The sequence below is a fragment of the Ictalurus punctatus genome, chromosome 21 (assembly GCF_001660625.3).
Source record: "Ictalurus punctatus breed USDA103 chromosome 21, Coco_2.0, whole genome shotgun sequence".
Lineage (NCBI taxonomy): Eukaryota > Metazoa > Chordata > Actinopteri > Siluriformes > Ictaluridae > Ictalurus > Ictalurus punctatus.
Window position 1 is genome coordinate 14,178,512 of NC_030436.2, and position 16,762 is coordinate 14,195,273.

At 39.0% G+C, this 16,762-nt stretch overlaps 1 protein-coding gene across 3 annotated transcripts in view; it reads left to right on the forward strand.

Annotated features, from left to right (window-relative positions):
- The window catches only part of rassf5 (Ras association domain family member 5), a 52,734-nt gene that overhangs the window by 25,391 nt on the left and 10,581 nt on the right, over positions 1-16,762 (forward strand). Inside the window, exon 1 of one of the 3 annotated variants that reach the window (XM_017450358.3) lies at positions 8,562-9,250. The exons of the other annotated variants lie outside the window; for them this stretch is intronic. Coding sequence (XP_017305847.1) covers positions 9,128-9,250 — 123 coding nt within the window. The 5' untranslated portion in view covers positions 8,562-9,127. Of the gene's footprint in view, positions 1-8,561; positions 9,251-16,762 lie in introns of those variants that run through there. 3 annotated transcript variants of the gene reach the window in all.

Genomic DNA, 16,762 nt, shown 5'->3' on the forward strand with positions numbered 1-16,762 from the left:
ACGGTGATCACACCCAATATACTTAGAATAGTGTGTCGTGCCAATAATAAGAGCAATATCTTATCTTCTGGTGACACAGCCCTACCACAATGTATCACGTCAGCTGAATTTCAGAACATGACCTGGGTCTTGTTCCATACACCTCCTCTGTCTTGAAAATGTCTTGTCTGCCTGTCATGAAAGAGCGAGCTGACCATTGCATAGAGAAATGTTGAATAGTGAATAGGAGGCTGTTAGCATTGGTCCTTAGTATAGTTTCTCAAAACCATATTGCTGTTCATAAGAAAAGAGATCAAGAGATTTTATTAGGTATGTGTAGTTTTGCTGTATCTCTGTGCCTACAACAAACAGAAAACAATTTTAGGTTAACCTTAACTATTTGCGATGCAGTCTAGGAAATCCATCATTTCTGCCTATAACATACTCTGACACGTATATTTCACCAAAATGGTGTTTATTTACTTTTTAATCTTGCTTTCTATAAAGATCAGGTTTGGTAGGGAGCCAGTTTAACAAACATGGTGGTCATGCTGTTACATGCATGTAATGAAATGGACGCACAGTGGAGGAAATAAACATAGAGCGCGTCAACATTTTTTTTCAGTAAATCTATTTCCAACAAGGTTATTCACATGAAATTTTCACCAGACATCAGTATTAACTCAAGAAATCCACTAAATGTAAAGAATTCACAACATTAAAGTCCATAAATAAAGTTATGTGTAATAAAGTGGAATGACGCAGAGATGTTTCTTGTGTGACACCTTGGTAACGAAAAGCCTTTTTATAGACCATCAATTTACTAACCCAGCTGATATTAATTTGCACAGATAGGAGGTATAATTACTTATGGATTTCAGCTGGTTCCTTGCCTTACCTTACCTTGGAGAACTGCTTTTTCTTAGCGTGTTCAATACTTTTTTCCTGTGTCATTCCACTTTATTACACATAACTTTATTTATGGACTTCAATGTTGTGAATTCTTTATATGTGTGGATTTCTTGAGTTAATACTGATGTCTGGTGAAAATTTCATGTGAATAGCCTCATTGGAAATATATTTACTGAAAAAAATGTCGACGTATCCAATACTTATTTCCCTCATTGTAACTTCATTTATAGACTTTAATGTTTGGATTTCTTTATATGTGCGGATTTGTTGAGTTAACACCAAAGTCTGGTGAAAATTTCATGTGAATAGCCTCATTGGAATAGCTGTCAGTGATACTTACTTCCCCCAGTGTAAGACTAATCAATGTTTCATATATCAGTTCAGCAAAATATGTAGTATTAACCCTACTCACCATGAGGGAGACGCTCTACAGTATATAATGACAGATCTAATTCTAAATGCTTCCTTTTTGCTGTTGATGTTGTAAAAAGTCTGTGATCCAAAATACTTCATTTTGGATTATAGCCCTTCACTACAACGCATGAACATATTACCTAAAGGAGTAACTGAATTAGTGCTAGACGTCGAGGCTTTGTGTTCTCCACATGCTTTCTAGATTGACATCCATTGTGTCAAAGCGTTCAGATGTCGAGCTAATGCTTTACCTTGACAGTTGTTAGATGAAAGGGACCAGCTAGCTAATGGACACTGAAGTAGAGCTCTTAATTACCGTAAAGATTTTTATTAAATCATGTGGACCAGTGTGGACCTTAATGTCAGCTCTCAGCCTGAAAGTAAAGCTGTTTCAGAGACAAAACATGCCATGGAACAAGAAAGCGCTTTAGTGTTGTCTGATGTAATTGAATAGAGGTGTTACAAATTGCACTGAGATTGAGTTGTAGTGCTTAAATTATCAGAGCTTCTTTATCTCCATTTTTACTAATGTGAGTATGTATTGAATAAGTGTAGGACATACGACAGTGCAGGACAATGACTTGCATATTTTTCTCAACATCATTATCTAAAAAAAAAAGATAACATCTGCACTGTATTACCCCCACTGTACACCTCTGCAGTGTCACATCCCCTCAGTATCTCCTCTCATCCGTTCTCGCTTTAAATGTCACTTTATATTTCTTTTGAAAAGGGTACATTACGTTCTCAGAAAGAGCCTTTCCCTAATCACGCTATTATACCGTACAAGCCCAGTCTTCCATCCCATAGTCCTGCACTCACTCTGCTACCTAATCTCTAGCCATTACTATTAGCATTAATTTCAAACTCTGTGTTCAAACTCTGTGACGGTGTTACATGCCTTTTATTCATAGAACCTGTATTACTCTGATAAACTACAGTAAGGGTCATTTTTACTGAATAGTTCCTTCATGCCGTTTCATTTTTAATCTGTTTGTAAAATAATCTGTTTGTAGATTATTTGCTCAAATATTCTCGCGCCTTTTCGACTTCGACTTCCTTTTTCCTGTCTCCTGCATGGAAACCGCAAACATGAGTGTGCACTCTGTAACATGCTCACCTTCATGTTTACACATATACGTATATAATTGTGTAAACCTCAGAGGTGTCCCGGCAATGCGGAAGCTTCAGAAGCTTCTTGTTTTTATCTCTGTTTCTGTGTATGTGCTCTGATCCTTATCGAAGCTCTTAGCTTGCTTGCGTCTCTACTTCCTGTTTGTATTCTAATTCACACGAGATGTAGCAGTCTTCCTGGTCATGCAGCATGACTTCAAGTGCACTCTTTATCTTTCTTTCACAGAGAGCGCGTGTGTGAAGTCTTCATTTTACTGTTCACTAGGGGTGACCGATATCATGATACATTTTTTACGATACACGATATGTGTTAGAATAGTTGCTGTGGTGTACATATCTGAGAATTTGTGTCAGAGCCAATAGGTACTTGAAATCATGTATCGGTATCCCATCAGTTTTATCTTATAGTCGGTGCCGAATTCGATATTGCGAACACCTGCTGTAATACACAGATCGAAGATTAATGCTCTTCCGAAAATTCAGAAATTTCCAACGGGATTTTACAAAAACTACTAAAGATGGCAAAGCTCTACTGTAATTGTACTGGCATACACACATACATACAGTATACCGTATTTATCTACAATACATTAATGTATTAACATGTTTTAATGTGAATGGCATCACTACAGCACTCCAGTCAGTCCATCCGTCCAGAAACCATTTGCAAATGTTACAGTAAAATGTGTAGATACGCATATCCATAATCAGGAGATAAAGTTAGCCATTCAATGTTGAATTTCATTTCGTATGAATGTGCACCACTAAACTTTCACTTGGACGTTTTTGATGGCTAGCTAAGACACGGCACAGCAAAGATAGCCAATTACAGGAGCTGCCAGCATGTCTCATTGGCTAAACACAGTGGGAGCCATTTAGATTTAGATCACCACAGCAACAAATCAAATCGAATCAAGACAACAAACTAATATGCTTTAAAAACGTGTTTTTTGTAGTGTGTGAAAGAGCTGGTCCAAATGCATGACAGTCCACTACAGGGTGTCTCCAAAAGTCTTCGTACATAGGGGAAATAAGCACTTTTTTGCAAAATGTCTTCCAAAATGTCTTCCAATATATATATATATATATATATATATATATATATATATATATATATATATATATATATATATATATATATATATATGTGTGTGTGTGTGTGTGTGTGAGTGTGTGTGTGTGTGTGTGTGTGTGTGTGTATATATGGCTGGATCAGGAAGCTGTCATAAGGTTGCGATGTACTTCAACAGGAAACATGGCAAGCACATCACACATGACACTGTTGCTAAACTTCTTAACAAATTCTAAAAGACTGGAAGGTATAGACGGTACACTAATGGAGGTTATGGGAATATTAGCAAAATTTGATGGAGCATGGAGAGCAGCTTTGCAAACCAGCTTCTTGCTTGGCTTGGAGCTTGGCATATGATTGGCAGAGAAAGAAATTAGAGACTCTGTGCATTATTAAACACAAACGGAGAGAGAGAGCATGACATGAGGTGTCCTGTCTACCAAAGAAGGGTATGAAAAGCAGATCATGTAAAGGACCTGACGCTGCATTTAACACCAGTGTGTAAGAGGAGTCTATCATTAGAGACTGGATACTGAGTGTCACTAACAAAAACCTGTCCAAACCAGAAAGCCAACACTACAGTAGTGCTGACTACAAACCAAATTACAGGTCTACATTAATGCGCTCTTTCTAATACATTATTGTTTCTGTAGTAACAGCTCATTCACAGGGACTTGTATGGAAGACTCGGATGCTACATAATCTAGCACTATAAATATATAAGACTAATCAAATGAACAATGAACAGATTAAAAACATTTTACTTAAAAGAAACATATATAGTTAATATGGTAACGCTTTCTGTATTTAACATTAATGGAAGGAGACTCCAGGCTTAGTGGTTAGCACATTTGCCTCGCACGTCTGGGGTTGGGGGTTCGAATCCTGCCTCTGCCATGTGTGTGTGGACTTTGCATGTTCTTCCCGTGCTTCAGGGGTTTCGTCTAGGCACTCTAGTTTCCTCCCACAGTCCAAAGACATGTGTTGTAGGATGATTAGCATTTCCAAATTGTCCATAGTGTATGAATGGGTGTGTGAATATGTGTGAGATTGTGCCCTGCGATGGATTGGCATTCCATCCAGGGTGTTCCCTATCTTGTGCCCAGAGTTCCCTGGGATAGACGCCAGGTTCCCCTGCGACCCTGTGTAAGATAAGCGGCATGGAAAATAGACGGATGGATATGTCAGTGTGTAACACCTTGTAAATTTCCCACAATCTTCAGTCTTCAGGACAGTATCTTGGTAAAATGATAATCACCTTTTTTTGTCTTATTAACTTTGAGAGAAATGCTAAGTTAATAACAGTGCTAGTCCTGCCAGGTCACCAGTGTCTTGAGAGCTCCTGTCAATTTTAACCGCCTTCTGCTCACTATGTGTGCACTGCAACTAGATTTGGTGGCCTATTTCGGTGTTTCACCTGCTGTTCCAAATAATTCCACAAGTGTTATGCGAGTGAGGTCCAGTGATTTTGTTAGTCCCTCATGCTTGTCATATAAGTCCTACACACCCAAAAATATTGGCCCTACACACCCTACAGTTGTCATATTGGAACGTAAAGTGTTGGGTTCTGTTTATTCAAAAATGTAACCTCAGAGTCTGGCCAACAGCTGGGGATCTGGATTTATTGTAAGCTATACCCGTCAATGTGTACGTTGTGCAACTGTCGACGTTGTACAATAAGACACTGCTATCGCTGTGACATTTTTTCAATTCAATTCCCATATTTGCTCGTAACAAACGAGAATGAAGTATTCATCTCGATGAAACTTGGCAGCAAATTTGCTCTAGCCTCTAGCTGGTCAACTGTCAGTTTTATCCATCCAATCTCATACCCTTGTAGACCTTGGCCTTTTTCTATGGAAGAGCAATTCTGCCCATTTTTCATGGGATCGATTATCTTCCTTCACAGCAATTTGAAAAAAAGCCCATCCAACATTTCCTCCAGCTCTGCTATAGTATATTGATGCCATGCAGGGCAGGGATCCTCATCTTTGGGCCAGTCAATAACCAAACCCCCAGGAGGGCAATCTTCGTCTCCTCCATCTTCTTCCCATCAACCATCTCATCGATTATGGTAATATATCAGAAGGCTTTGGCTTCAGGTAATTTGTCTGCATTTATTGAAACAGCATTTTTTTTTTTTTTTATATCTACACATACATACACACACACACACACACACACACACACACACACACACACACAATCATCCAGCAGCATTTGTAGACGTGTTTGTTATTCTTTTCTTTGGGATACAAGGAGCCAGGATTTGTTTTGCTGCATTGACAGAATACACAAGAATACTGGCTTGTCGCCAAAGCTTTAGCTGTCTCCAAAGCTCAATGAAAATTGAGTAAAGCTGTGACATGGGAAATCGAAACGTGGCTTTCAACCACCCTCTATTGAAAGACTTGATCTCTTTGTTTTGAGCTAGGGCTTTTCATCACACTCAGTAAAATATAGTTTATAAGGTGAATAGTGGACAAAGCAAGTCTGCATATGGACAAGCAAAGAGAGGATATTACTGATGCTTTTACAGTATGGAGTAATATATCTCCAAGGTATGAGGAAAATAATGAGCCATGCTGAATGACACCCAGACTGCTGTTGAAAAGTATTTACTCTCTCATTATGCTGTACTCAGCTGGCTCTCGACTACTCAAGGTCAGGGTTAAAGGTTAAGTCCAGGGGTGCCTGCTGGGCTTTAAGCGAGGTCAACAGTCATGACCTGCAGATATGTTGTGTACGTTTTATTATTGTGATGCCTTTGCAATGGTCTGGTTTAAAGCCTTTGCATCCCAAAATGGATACATTTCATTCATGGAACAGTTTGGTATGCAGGGGTGTCCATCTTCTGAAAAAAAGAAAACATAAACAAACCCAAAACAAACATGTAGCAATATTTTTTAGATTACAGGTCCTTAAAAATGAAGAGTAGTTTGGAAGACCAAATCGCTGTTTTGATGTTCAAAATTCAAAAGATGAGAAAATGCCATTATTGGATCTAACCGGTTATGGAGCATGGAGACATTATGGTGAATTCAACTCTTTCAGGAAGTAAACTTTAAGATATTAGTCAGTATATACAAAACAACAATTTTTAATTTGCTGACGGAAATGATAGCACCCAATGTTTAAAAAACAAACAAACAAACAAGCAAACAAATCCATAAGCCACAGTACACATATAGAATCCCAAACAACAACTGGCATTTCCATTTTTAATGCATTACCAACATTTCTTGTGGATAAGTAAGGGAAAAAACTGCATGCTGTTATAAGAAAATAATCAACAATTGAGTGGTGTGATGAAGTACGTTAATGGTATCACCCCGAAGTGGATTATTTTCCAAAAACTGCGTGTACTATTATTTAAAAAGAAATGGTACGTCCTCAATCCTGACGATTTTCCCATCGGAAAAACTTAAAGCGCTGACACTGGGGACTCTTTCCATAAATGTTAATAAATTCTGCCTTACACAAAGCTTCACCTTATCAATATTTATACATTTTTCACAGTTCTTTTAATGCACTTATTATAAATGATGTAGATCATTAGACTATAACTATAGAAAGGATCAGAAATGACTTAGCACTAGGCAAAGGTAGGTAACCGCTCTGGCCCCCTAAAAATGCAACTTATATAGAGTACTGTGGAAAAGTTTTAGGCACCCTATTTGTTTTAGTACAAACTTTGTTATAGATTTTTTATTTTATGACTTCTACATTATCAAGTCAGTACAAAAAACCATTTTCGAATCCCAAACATTAATTTTCTAGCACAAAAAAATGTTTATATGTCATCAATGTAAGCAGCATATCACGTAGGAGAACATTTTCAGATAAAAAACACACTGAAGGCTGCTGGGTTTTGCTGCAAAAATAAGAAGCAAGTGCGACAGTCAAAGTCTCCAGAAGACCCGTGACTGTTTCTGCAACTTACAGCTAATTTCTTTATAAAACTGCACTAATTTTACCGGAGACTACTATTTTTATTTTTAAAAAATTTCTCAGACCAAATATTGACTTGCTCTTTACGGTATGTTTTTTTTTTTTAACTGTAGAAACATTTCATTTCATTATTTTGAAGGCATTTTTGCTCTACAGCATTTCTTTGCATGTGCCTGGAACTTCTGCACAGTACTGTATATTTTTAAATTATTAATGCTAAATAACATAAGCTGAAAATGTAAATCGCAATGTTAAAACTCTGAAATGATCAACACAAGCGATCTTGTATGCTCATGTGATTAAGCTCATGTGATTATTTTTTAATGCTCAGTCCATTTCTTTTTAACAAATTCTAAAAATAAATAAATAAATAAATATATTAGATAAACTATAGATAGAATATTTTCAAGTTTAAAAATCATGCACTGTGACACCATCCTTGGGCAAGTTGGCATCTTGACGCAGCTTGTGTGTAAGTTCCTTCATGATTTCACATCTGTACATGTGTGTATGCTGGCTTTCAGTGTGTGTTAGTTCCATCATTGGGCCATGTATACTGTATGTGTCAGTATTATTGTAAAGAGCATTGGAATGAATTAAGAATGCAAAACGTAACAATAGAGCATACATTATGAAGGCCATTCAATTCATACCTGTGGCTTTTTCAAAGGCTTATTATAATGAAGTGCACTCTATTTACACAGCCATCAAAGCTTCCTCTATTCTGCCTGCTTGTGTAAATGGCTACACTTCCATTTAACAATGAGTGAAATTCAGACATACAGTATTTGCTCTTCTTCCAGAAAACCAGCACTTTGCATATTGGATGTTATGTAAAATAGGACCATATGCAGATTGGATCTTGTGTGGTGTATGTGTCGGTCTTTCTGTCTTTCCCTCTGTCTGGGGCTGTGTTTGTGAGAGTGTGTGTCTCGTTCATTAAGAGGAAGTGGCTATGGTCGAGCAGTTGCATGCAGGAAGAGAGACATGGGAGGGTGCAGACTCAACTACTGATGGTACAGCAAGGCGTAGAGAGAGAGAGAAAGGGGGGAGGAAGGGAGGGAGGGAGGGAGGGACGGAGTAATACGTCAACACGGCTCTGTTTCATGCTCTCTGTAAAGCAGGCAGGAAGGCAGTAAGCAGCTTGTTTCCTAGCCTTGACTGCTCTACTCACTACAAGCGCATTCAACACAGACCTGCATCATCTATAGATTTGCCGGAGGTTCAGTCATCAACCACAGCTTATGCAGCAATGTTCATGTGTGACATGAGCACTGCATGAGCAGTCGCAGCGACACGTCTTCCTCTTCCTTCCTTTTCTCTGCTGATTGACGAGTGTCGATCTGAGTGGCTGTGGATTTTTAAATTTCAAGGACCAAGCAGAAAAGGCCACTTATTCTCATTTTCAATGAGATCTTGATTTGCTGACCTGCCAGAAAGAGGAACCGAGGTCTCCTTTGCTCTCTTCCGCAACCCTCGGCAGTGATACGTGGAAGTACTTTGATACCTCGACTCTCCTGCTCTCGGATTTCCATCTGTCCCTTCAACAGACTCCAGGAGTTCTGGCCATTTATTTAAAGCAGTTCCTCATCTCCTGGTCGGATCTCTACTTCTTGGACTGCCTGGAGCCTGGAATGGTGCCGGGGGCCGCCGGAGGCCCCGCAAATGACCGGTAGCAATAGCATGAGCAGCGGCTACTGCAGCCTGGACGAAGAGAACGATGATTCCGCCTTCTTCACCGCCAAGACCACCTTCTTCCGCCGAGCACAGGCTAAGCACGGGGACAAGGTAATGCTGGGGAAGGGGGAAGAAGCGCAAAGAGTTTATGTTTTTAGAGATCACTGAACCAGAGAAGTGCTTCTTATTAGAATGCAGTCATGTAGTGCGGAAATGAGGTTGTGTTCTTGAAGTTTCTCAAGTTGCGCCAATCATGCCTCGATGCTCCATTTTGGTTTGCGTCCTTATATTTAAAAACAAAAAGTGAATATTGTGTGTTGGATTTATTAAGGGTGTGTTTTTCAAAAGATGGTTTTCGTGTACTTTTCTACATAGCCTCGCAAAATTTACATGTTGGAAAAACGTGTTTTTCGTCTTTGATGACGGAAAGTCTGTTGGTGGAAAGGTTTAACATGAGAACAAAAACTCGTCTTACCCTCAAACCTCAAAGTTGGTACAAGCTTTTTTCCCCCCTTCGGTGTTTCCTTCGTGTCAGTAAAATATGCTAATTGTAACAACGGCGGTTTTAAAGCTTGCTTGCGTAAACAGCGTATGTTGTACTTTGTGTACAAACCTTGGATTGTCTATTCTTCGTATGGATGATTTAAATATAGACAATGTGAAATGACATCTTAAACCTGTTTCTTGCAGCGTTGAGCTGCCGGGGTGGCGAATTTATGGTGAAGAGTGGACTGAAGCGGTGATAATGCAACTCACCTCCGTTTCCATATTATCTTTTAGAAAGAAGATGCTTCTATATAAGAATATGTTAGAGTTTAAAATATCTCCTGGTCTTGTGACACACCCTAAATGTGAGCTTACATTCTTTGGACTGTTGTGTTTTCCCAATGGACAGAGTTTCCCAAAATGTACTAGCACTTATGTTATATAAGCTTGAGACTAATTTATTTGTTTAAGATGCCACAGTGAGATGAATAACACGCACTGGCATATCGCTTTACAGCGGACTTGCACTTCCAGCTTATTTACGGTCTAGCTTGAAATATATATACGATCTGAGTAGTTTAAAACGGAATATTAGATTAATTATAGATTTGATATTGTATTACCACCTGAAAAATTGCATTGCACATTTATAAGCATTATATTCTCAGGTTAAGTATACATTAACAGGTCAACCCTTTGAATTCTCCTTCACCAGGCTTACCTCATCCTCAGTAGTGTCAGGTTTATAAAGATCCTTGTTCATACTATGAATTATTCACCCTCTATCTAGAAACAGTATGGATGACGAATTTAGTGTAGCAGAAAACTTGGTTATGTATACAAGGTTTTGTTGATTATGTGGGTTACATGTTGTGTAATAGGTCTATTAGGTCTGTCGTTGTAATAGCTAAAATAGAAAGATCATACGTTGTTTGGGCTGCCAGGATGTGGGTTTTGTGTGACTCTGGTTGCTAGGATGGCGCTGTCTATGTAGCTCTGGTTGCCAGGTTAGAGTTGGGGTTATTGTTGCAGAACAGGTAGTGTAACCTTAGCTCCAGCTCAGATTTCATCTTTAGACTATAGCTGAAGTGAGCTCTTGTATTTTACAAAAAAAAACTTTAGACCCTTAAACCTATCATATATGAATACAGTATCATAGCTTGTACAATATTTAGAATTTGAACAACATCAATAGGGGAAGAAATACGGAACATACAACCCTCTCTATGCTGTAAAATAGTTCCAGGAGCATTGTACCCATCATTCATTCTCCAGAGCTTGTGCAAATATGGCACACACTGACCATCAGCACCAAATTTCCTCCCACGTATAATTCATGTTGCACGCCATACTATAACGCTAACCCAGTGCTCAAACAGCAGGCGTTGTACAGAACAAATAGACTTCTACAAAGAAATAGACAAGCCCCACCCCCTGAAACATTGTCGTTACAGCCAGTTGTTAATGTTTGAATAGGGAAAGGTACACAAATGTTAAGGATAATCATGTGCAGAGCTTTGGAACTGAACAAGATGTACATGCACACACACTGAAGAGAAATGACTTCAGATGTATGATGCTTGATGACTTAAACCAGTAAAACTGGAGGATGCTTGTAAGAATGACAAGTATAGCAAGCTATAAAGCATGGCTTACACCCCACTCAACTCCATTTTACATTATGCAAATGATCCTGGACTCACAGGTGTTTTTGTCAGTCTCTCTTTCAAACCCACTCATAAAATGAGCATGAAATGATTTATGAAATTAGCAGTTTGTACACCAAAGCATACCCTAGCCTGTTCTGTGGTGGCCAAGCTGCTTTGCCACAGTGGCAATACATCAATAAACACATGGCATAATTAGCACTATACTAATGTCTATGGAGTGTGTGTTTGTGAGTAGCTTTGATGGTGTAACATTTTAGATGAGGTATAGTAGCCATGCAGATGATCAAGCTTTGTTGTTTATCAAAGGGATTTGAAACGTAGAGAGTGATAGCTTCTCACACTCAATGCTTGACCCAGTAATGAGAGAGAGAGAGAGAGTGAGAGAGTGTGTGTGTCTGTGTGTGTGGGAGGGGGACAGAGAGAGACTCGTTTTATTTCTACACTGCGGTACATTTGTATCTCTGCAGAAACAGGAGGAAAACAGCCTGTATGTCAGCCGAGAGCGAGATCTCATAGACATCGTGTAGTTGCTACAGTACTATTGTGCTATATTTTAGTCCAACACATTGGGTAAGAAAATAACACATTATGGCATGGAGTATGTGAATACGTCAGGTTTTCGGTTGTAAAAGGAAGAGGCCCATAATTTCACAGCTTCTGCTCTGCGATATTCAAGCTTCTGCTCAGGCCCAAAGTTCCTGTAACCCTGTCTGTTCATGCTCAGCACTGTGACTATATGCAAGACCAGTGCATTAGCAACAGCAATCAAGTCAAATAGGAAGTGATTTCAGCCTTTTCTGTTAAAGCTAGTCAGCCATTTTGACACAAGTTATCCTATGTAAGCCGTTTTAAAATTCATAATTCAAACAAAAACAACTTCTCATTTTAGTATCACTTTCCAAAATCACGCCCTGGAACATCCCTAAAAGATAGAACGCCTGAAAGCTAGTGCAAGACGGGGGAGATTTCTGAACTGACAGACCTCGTGACTGGTTGGACATTAGTGGGCAGGAGTAGAGCTGCACATGGGACTCTTTATTTATTTATTTATTTATTTTAATCCTGTTCATGCAGATTCAAACTCAGCTGATCCCCAGAATCGAAAACAAGTTATTTAAACCCCGTTAAGAGAGGTTTTTTCGACATAACAAAGACAAACTACAGTCTGAGGATGGCTCTGAGGGCATCTTGTTACCTAATCAGCTCAAAACACCATGTGCTGAGCTCAAGGTTGGAAGTGAGGACACGCTGAGGAAACACTTCTCTTATCATTTATGCAAGGTGATATTTGTCCCGATCGCTTCACAGATGTGCTTTGTTATGCATCATGGGCTTACGTTACACCCTCAGGTGTCAGTGTGGAGACTTTAGGATGCATGTTGTTGGTTTTTTTGTTGTTGTTTTTTTTATAACAACCTTTGGCATTTAATTTGAGGAACTGCAATGGTGTCAAATAATAAACAACATTTGTGAACAGGGAAATGTGGCATAGTTTAGTTAAGGTTTGATCTGTATGTGTAAAGTTATAGTTCCAGTTTACAGTCTGGTGCACTTCAAAAGGTTTTTGCAGTTTCTAGAGCATGCTTTTCCTGCTCCAGGGACCCAGTTGTGCATAGATAAAAAAAAAAAAAAAACAGGTTATGTCTGTAACGAAATGAGTAAAACTGAAAGAGATAGTTGACACTCGGTCTTTTTCCAATCTTCAACTGTCCTGTAACTGGAGCTAGCAGTTGGAGCTAGAGGAAGTGATAGGGGCCTTGATGGTCTTTAGTTCCGCAGGTGCTGCCGGTTGTGACCTGTTTACAGAGACATCCTCATAGTTAAATATGGTACAAACATCGATACTGTGGCAAATTAGGTGACAGTACACTTTTCTGAACTATCGTGGGTGGTGATTTTTTTATTTTTAAAAATTTTGTATTTTAATTACAGTTAAAAAAATATCTGAATTCACTTAAGTATTGTTAAAAATTGAACTACAAATCTTTAAAATGATAACTGTGTGAAAAAAAATGCCCTTGTTTTCAGTACTAAATAATAGATTTTTGTATCTATTAAATAAATTCATATCGTGCATCATAGAAACGTCTTTAATTATCCTGGGGGTCTTTAAATGAGGGTCAGTTCTCAGTGTGGTACAAAATGATGTAAGCATGGGAGACATGAAGGAGGCAAATAGATCCTATTCAACACCCACTGATTCACCATCACACACACCCACACACACACACACACACACACACACACACACACACACACACACACACACACACATACATACACACACAGCATCCCTCATTGTCTATTTTAGACTTACATTTTCAGAAAAATGAGCACCTTTCCTTGTGTTTTAACTGGAAAGGTGTATGTAGTGTGGCACTGCATAAAGAATTACTAGTTAAAACCCAGTTAAAATTACAAGCGTAGTACCTTAATCAATTTAAATGTACATTGCATTCATATTACCATATAATAGATATACACTAAAGGTACAAAAGATGTACTCTTGAGGGTATCACCCTAGTGACAAGGAAAGGTACAGTTTAGTACAGCCCCAATTCCAAAAAAAAGTTGGCATTGTATAGAAAATGCAAAATACAAACAAACAAACAAACAAACAAACAAAAAGAGTCATTTGAAAATTCAATTCAGCCTGTACTATACTGAAAACACATTATTAGCACATTATTTGATGTTTTACTTTGTGAATTTAATTTATTTTTTAAAATAATTTCAAACACTCATTTCAAATCTGATGATTGCAACAGACTCCAAAACAGTTGGGATAGTCAACTGTTTACCACTGTGTAGCATCACCTTTTCTTCTAATAGCACTTATTAAGCATTTGGGCGGTGAGTGAAGACACCAGTAGGTTAAGTTTAGCAAGCGGAATTTCCCCCCATTCACCCATGATGCATTTCTTCAGCTGCGTAACTGTACAAGACCTTCGTTGCTTTATTTTGCGCTTCATAATGTGCCACACATTCTCAATCAGAGACAGGTCAGGACTGCAGGAAGTACATGCTAGCACCCGCACTCTCTGCTTATGCAAGCATGTGCTTGTAATCCAGACTGAATGTGGTTTGGCGTTGTCCTGCTCTGGTTGGCAGCATATGTTACTCCAAAATGTGCACATATCTTTCTGCATTAATGATGCCCTCACAGACGTGCAAGTTACCCATGCCATGGGCACTGACACACCCCCATACCATGACATTCTCTGGCTTTTGGACCTGACGCTGATAACAGCTTGGATGGTCCTTTTCCTCTTTGGCCCGGAGAACACGACAGCTGTTTTGTCCAAAAACTATTTGGAATGTCGACTCGTCAGACCACAAAACACGATTCCACTGTGCTACTGTCCATCTCAGATGAGACTGAGCCCAGAGAAGTCGGCGGTGCTTCTGGACAGTGTTGATGTATGGCTTCTGCTTTGTATAGTAAAGCCTTAACTTGCATCTGTGGATGCAGCGGCGAATGGAGTTGAATGACAAAGGTGTACCAAAGTATTCTCGAGCCCATGTCAGGATCTCCATTACAGACTCACGACGGTTTTCAAGACAGTGACGTCTGAGGGATCGGAGATCACGCGCATTTAGAAGTGGTTTTGGCCTTGCCCTTTACGCACCGAGATGAATCTTTTAATTATATTGTGCACTGTTGAAAGTAAAATGCCCCAAATCCTACCGATTTGTCTTTGGGGAATGTTGTCCTCAAAATGTTGGATTATTCACTAACACATCTGTTGGCAGATTGCCGAGCCTCGACCCATCCTAGCTCTTGAAGGACTAGGCCTTTTTTTTGGAGTCTCCTTATATACTATGATTAGATGATTGCCTCACCTGTTTCACATCACCTTCTTATTTCAACTCCTCACATCGCTATTAGTCCTAAATTGCACTTGTCCCAACTTTTTTGCAACGTGTTGCATGCATCAATTTCAAAATAAACGTTTACCTTCAAAAAAAATAATGCAGTTGATTAGGTAAAACACCAAATACCTTGTCTTTATACATTTTTTGTTTAAATACAAATCAAAGTATATTTACAAATCACTCCTCTTTGTTTTTATTAGCATTTTCCATACTGTCCCAACTTTTTTGGAATTGGGGTTGTACTTTTTTTCTGACTGTGCACTGATTGAACTGCATATACAGTATAACACACATCCACATACCAAATTAAATGGATGTTTCAATTTGTATTTAAAGGCAGTGGTATGAATGCTTGGTTGTTGATCGGCCTGCAGACTTGAAATGAAAAGGCCTATTCTCACACGTACTTGTACTCTCTATCTAGAGATCGCATACGTGTGTGTGTGTGTGTGTGTGTGTGTGTGTGTGTGAACCAGGCAACCATTAACAAGTCTGCTACTATAATGTGACAGCTTGCTGCCTCCCTGCAGCATCATGTTTTTTTTCCCTCCTACACCATTTTTCCCTCAGTACTGATCCATACTACATAAATTCCTCGCTCTTTCGATCTCTCTCTCTCTCTATCTGTCTCTCTATCTCTCTGTCTCTGCAATGCTTGCTCTAACTTCACTCATTTTTTGCTGTCTTACTCCCCTGCTCTCATTCCCCTTAAGTGAAACCTTGAGAACTTCCACTCACCATCCACTCCATTGTTCTAATCAGCAGCACTTTCTCATTGCAGGCTAGAGGAAGGGTGGGAGGCAGCTATATTTAGCTCTGCTCACAAATGCAGGAATTCCTGAGAGAATAGTCGGAATGTGTCAAATCCCTGGAAGGAGCATGAAGATTCACCACACTTTCAGATTCACATAACATTTAGTAATAGATGACTCAGGACGGTCTGGTTGGCAGGTTGTGATATTACACGAGAGGCTAAAACTTAAAATTTTTGTTTTCATAAATTCATAATTCCATGCAGGGTTCATGCCATGATTCCTCAGAAAAGTTGGACACTGTATGCTTAGTTTATCTACTTTTCGCTTCTCCTCCAAAAACATATTGGGGAAAATAAGGATGATAGAGTAAATAATCCACCTTGTTTACTTCAATACAGCCACAACTGTATTTCACGTGCAGCTTCTCAATCACTGCTGATGACGTGTTAGGGATGCGTCAGCAAAGCTGAAAATATCAGCCCAAATGGATACTAAATCTAGGGGGCATGTCACCTGACACAACTGTCACTGATACATGAAGTATCTATTAATACAGTCTGGGCTTGAAAGAATTCAGCCCCAGCCTCGCCTCTTCATACCATTCTATGTAATTTTTCTTATGACCATTGGTGGTGCCACTGCTCTTGGTTCCAAAAAAGTCCAAAATAATCCATCGTAAGGCATGTGTTAACAGAAAATAAACATGTGGATGGCAAATAATGTATCTCTTTATGTGACTGATGAAGAGAAGGGGATTTAGCCTTGCTAGTCCATTTAGACCACTTGTCCCTACCTGAAGTAGAGTTTTAGTATAATACACTAAGGTATAACCATGT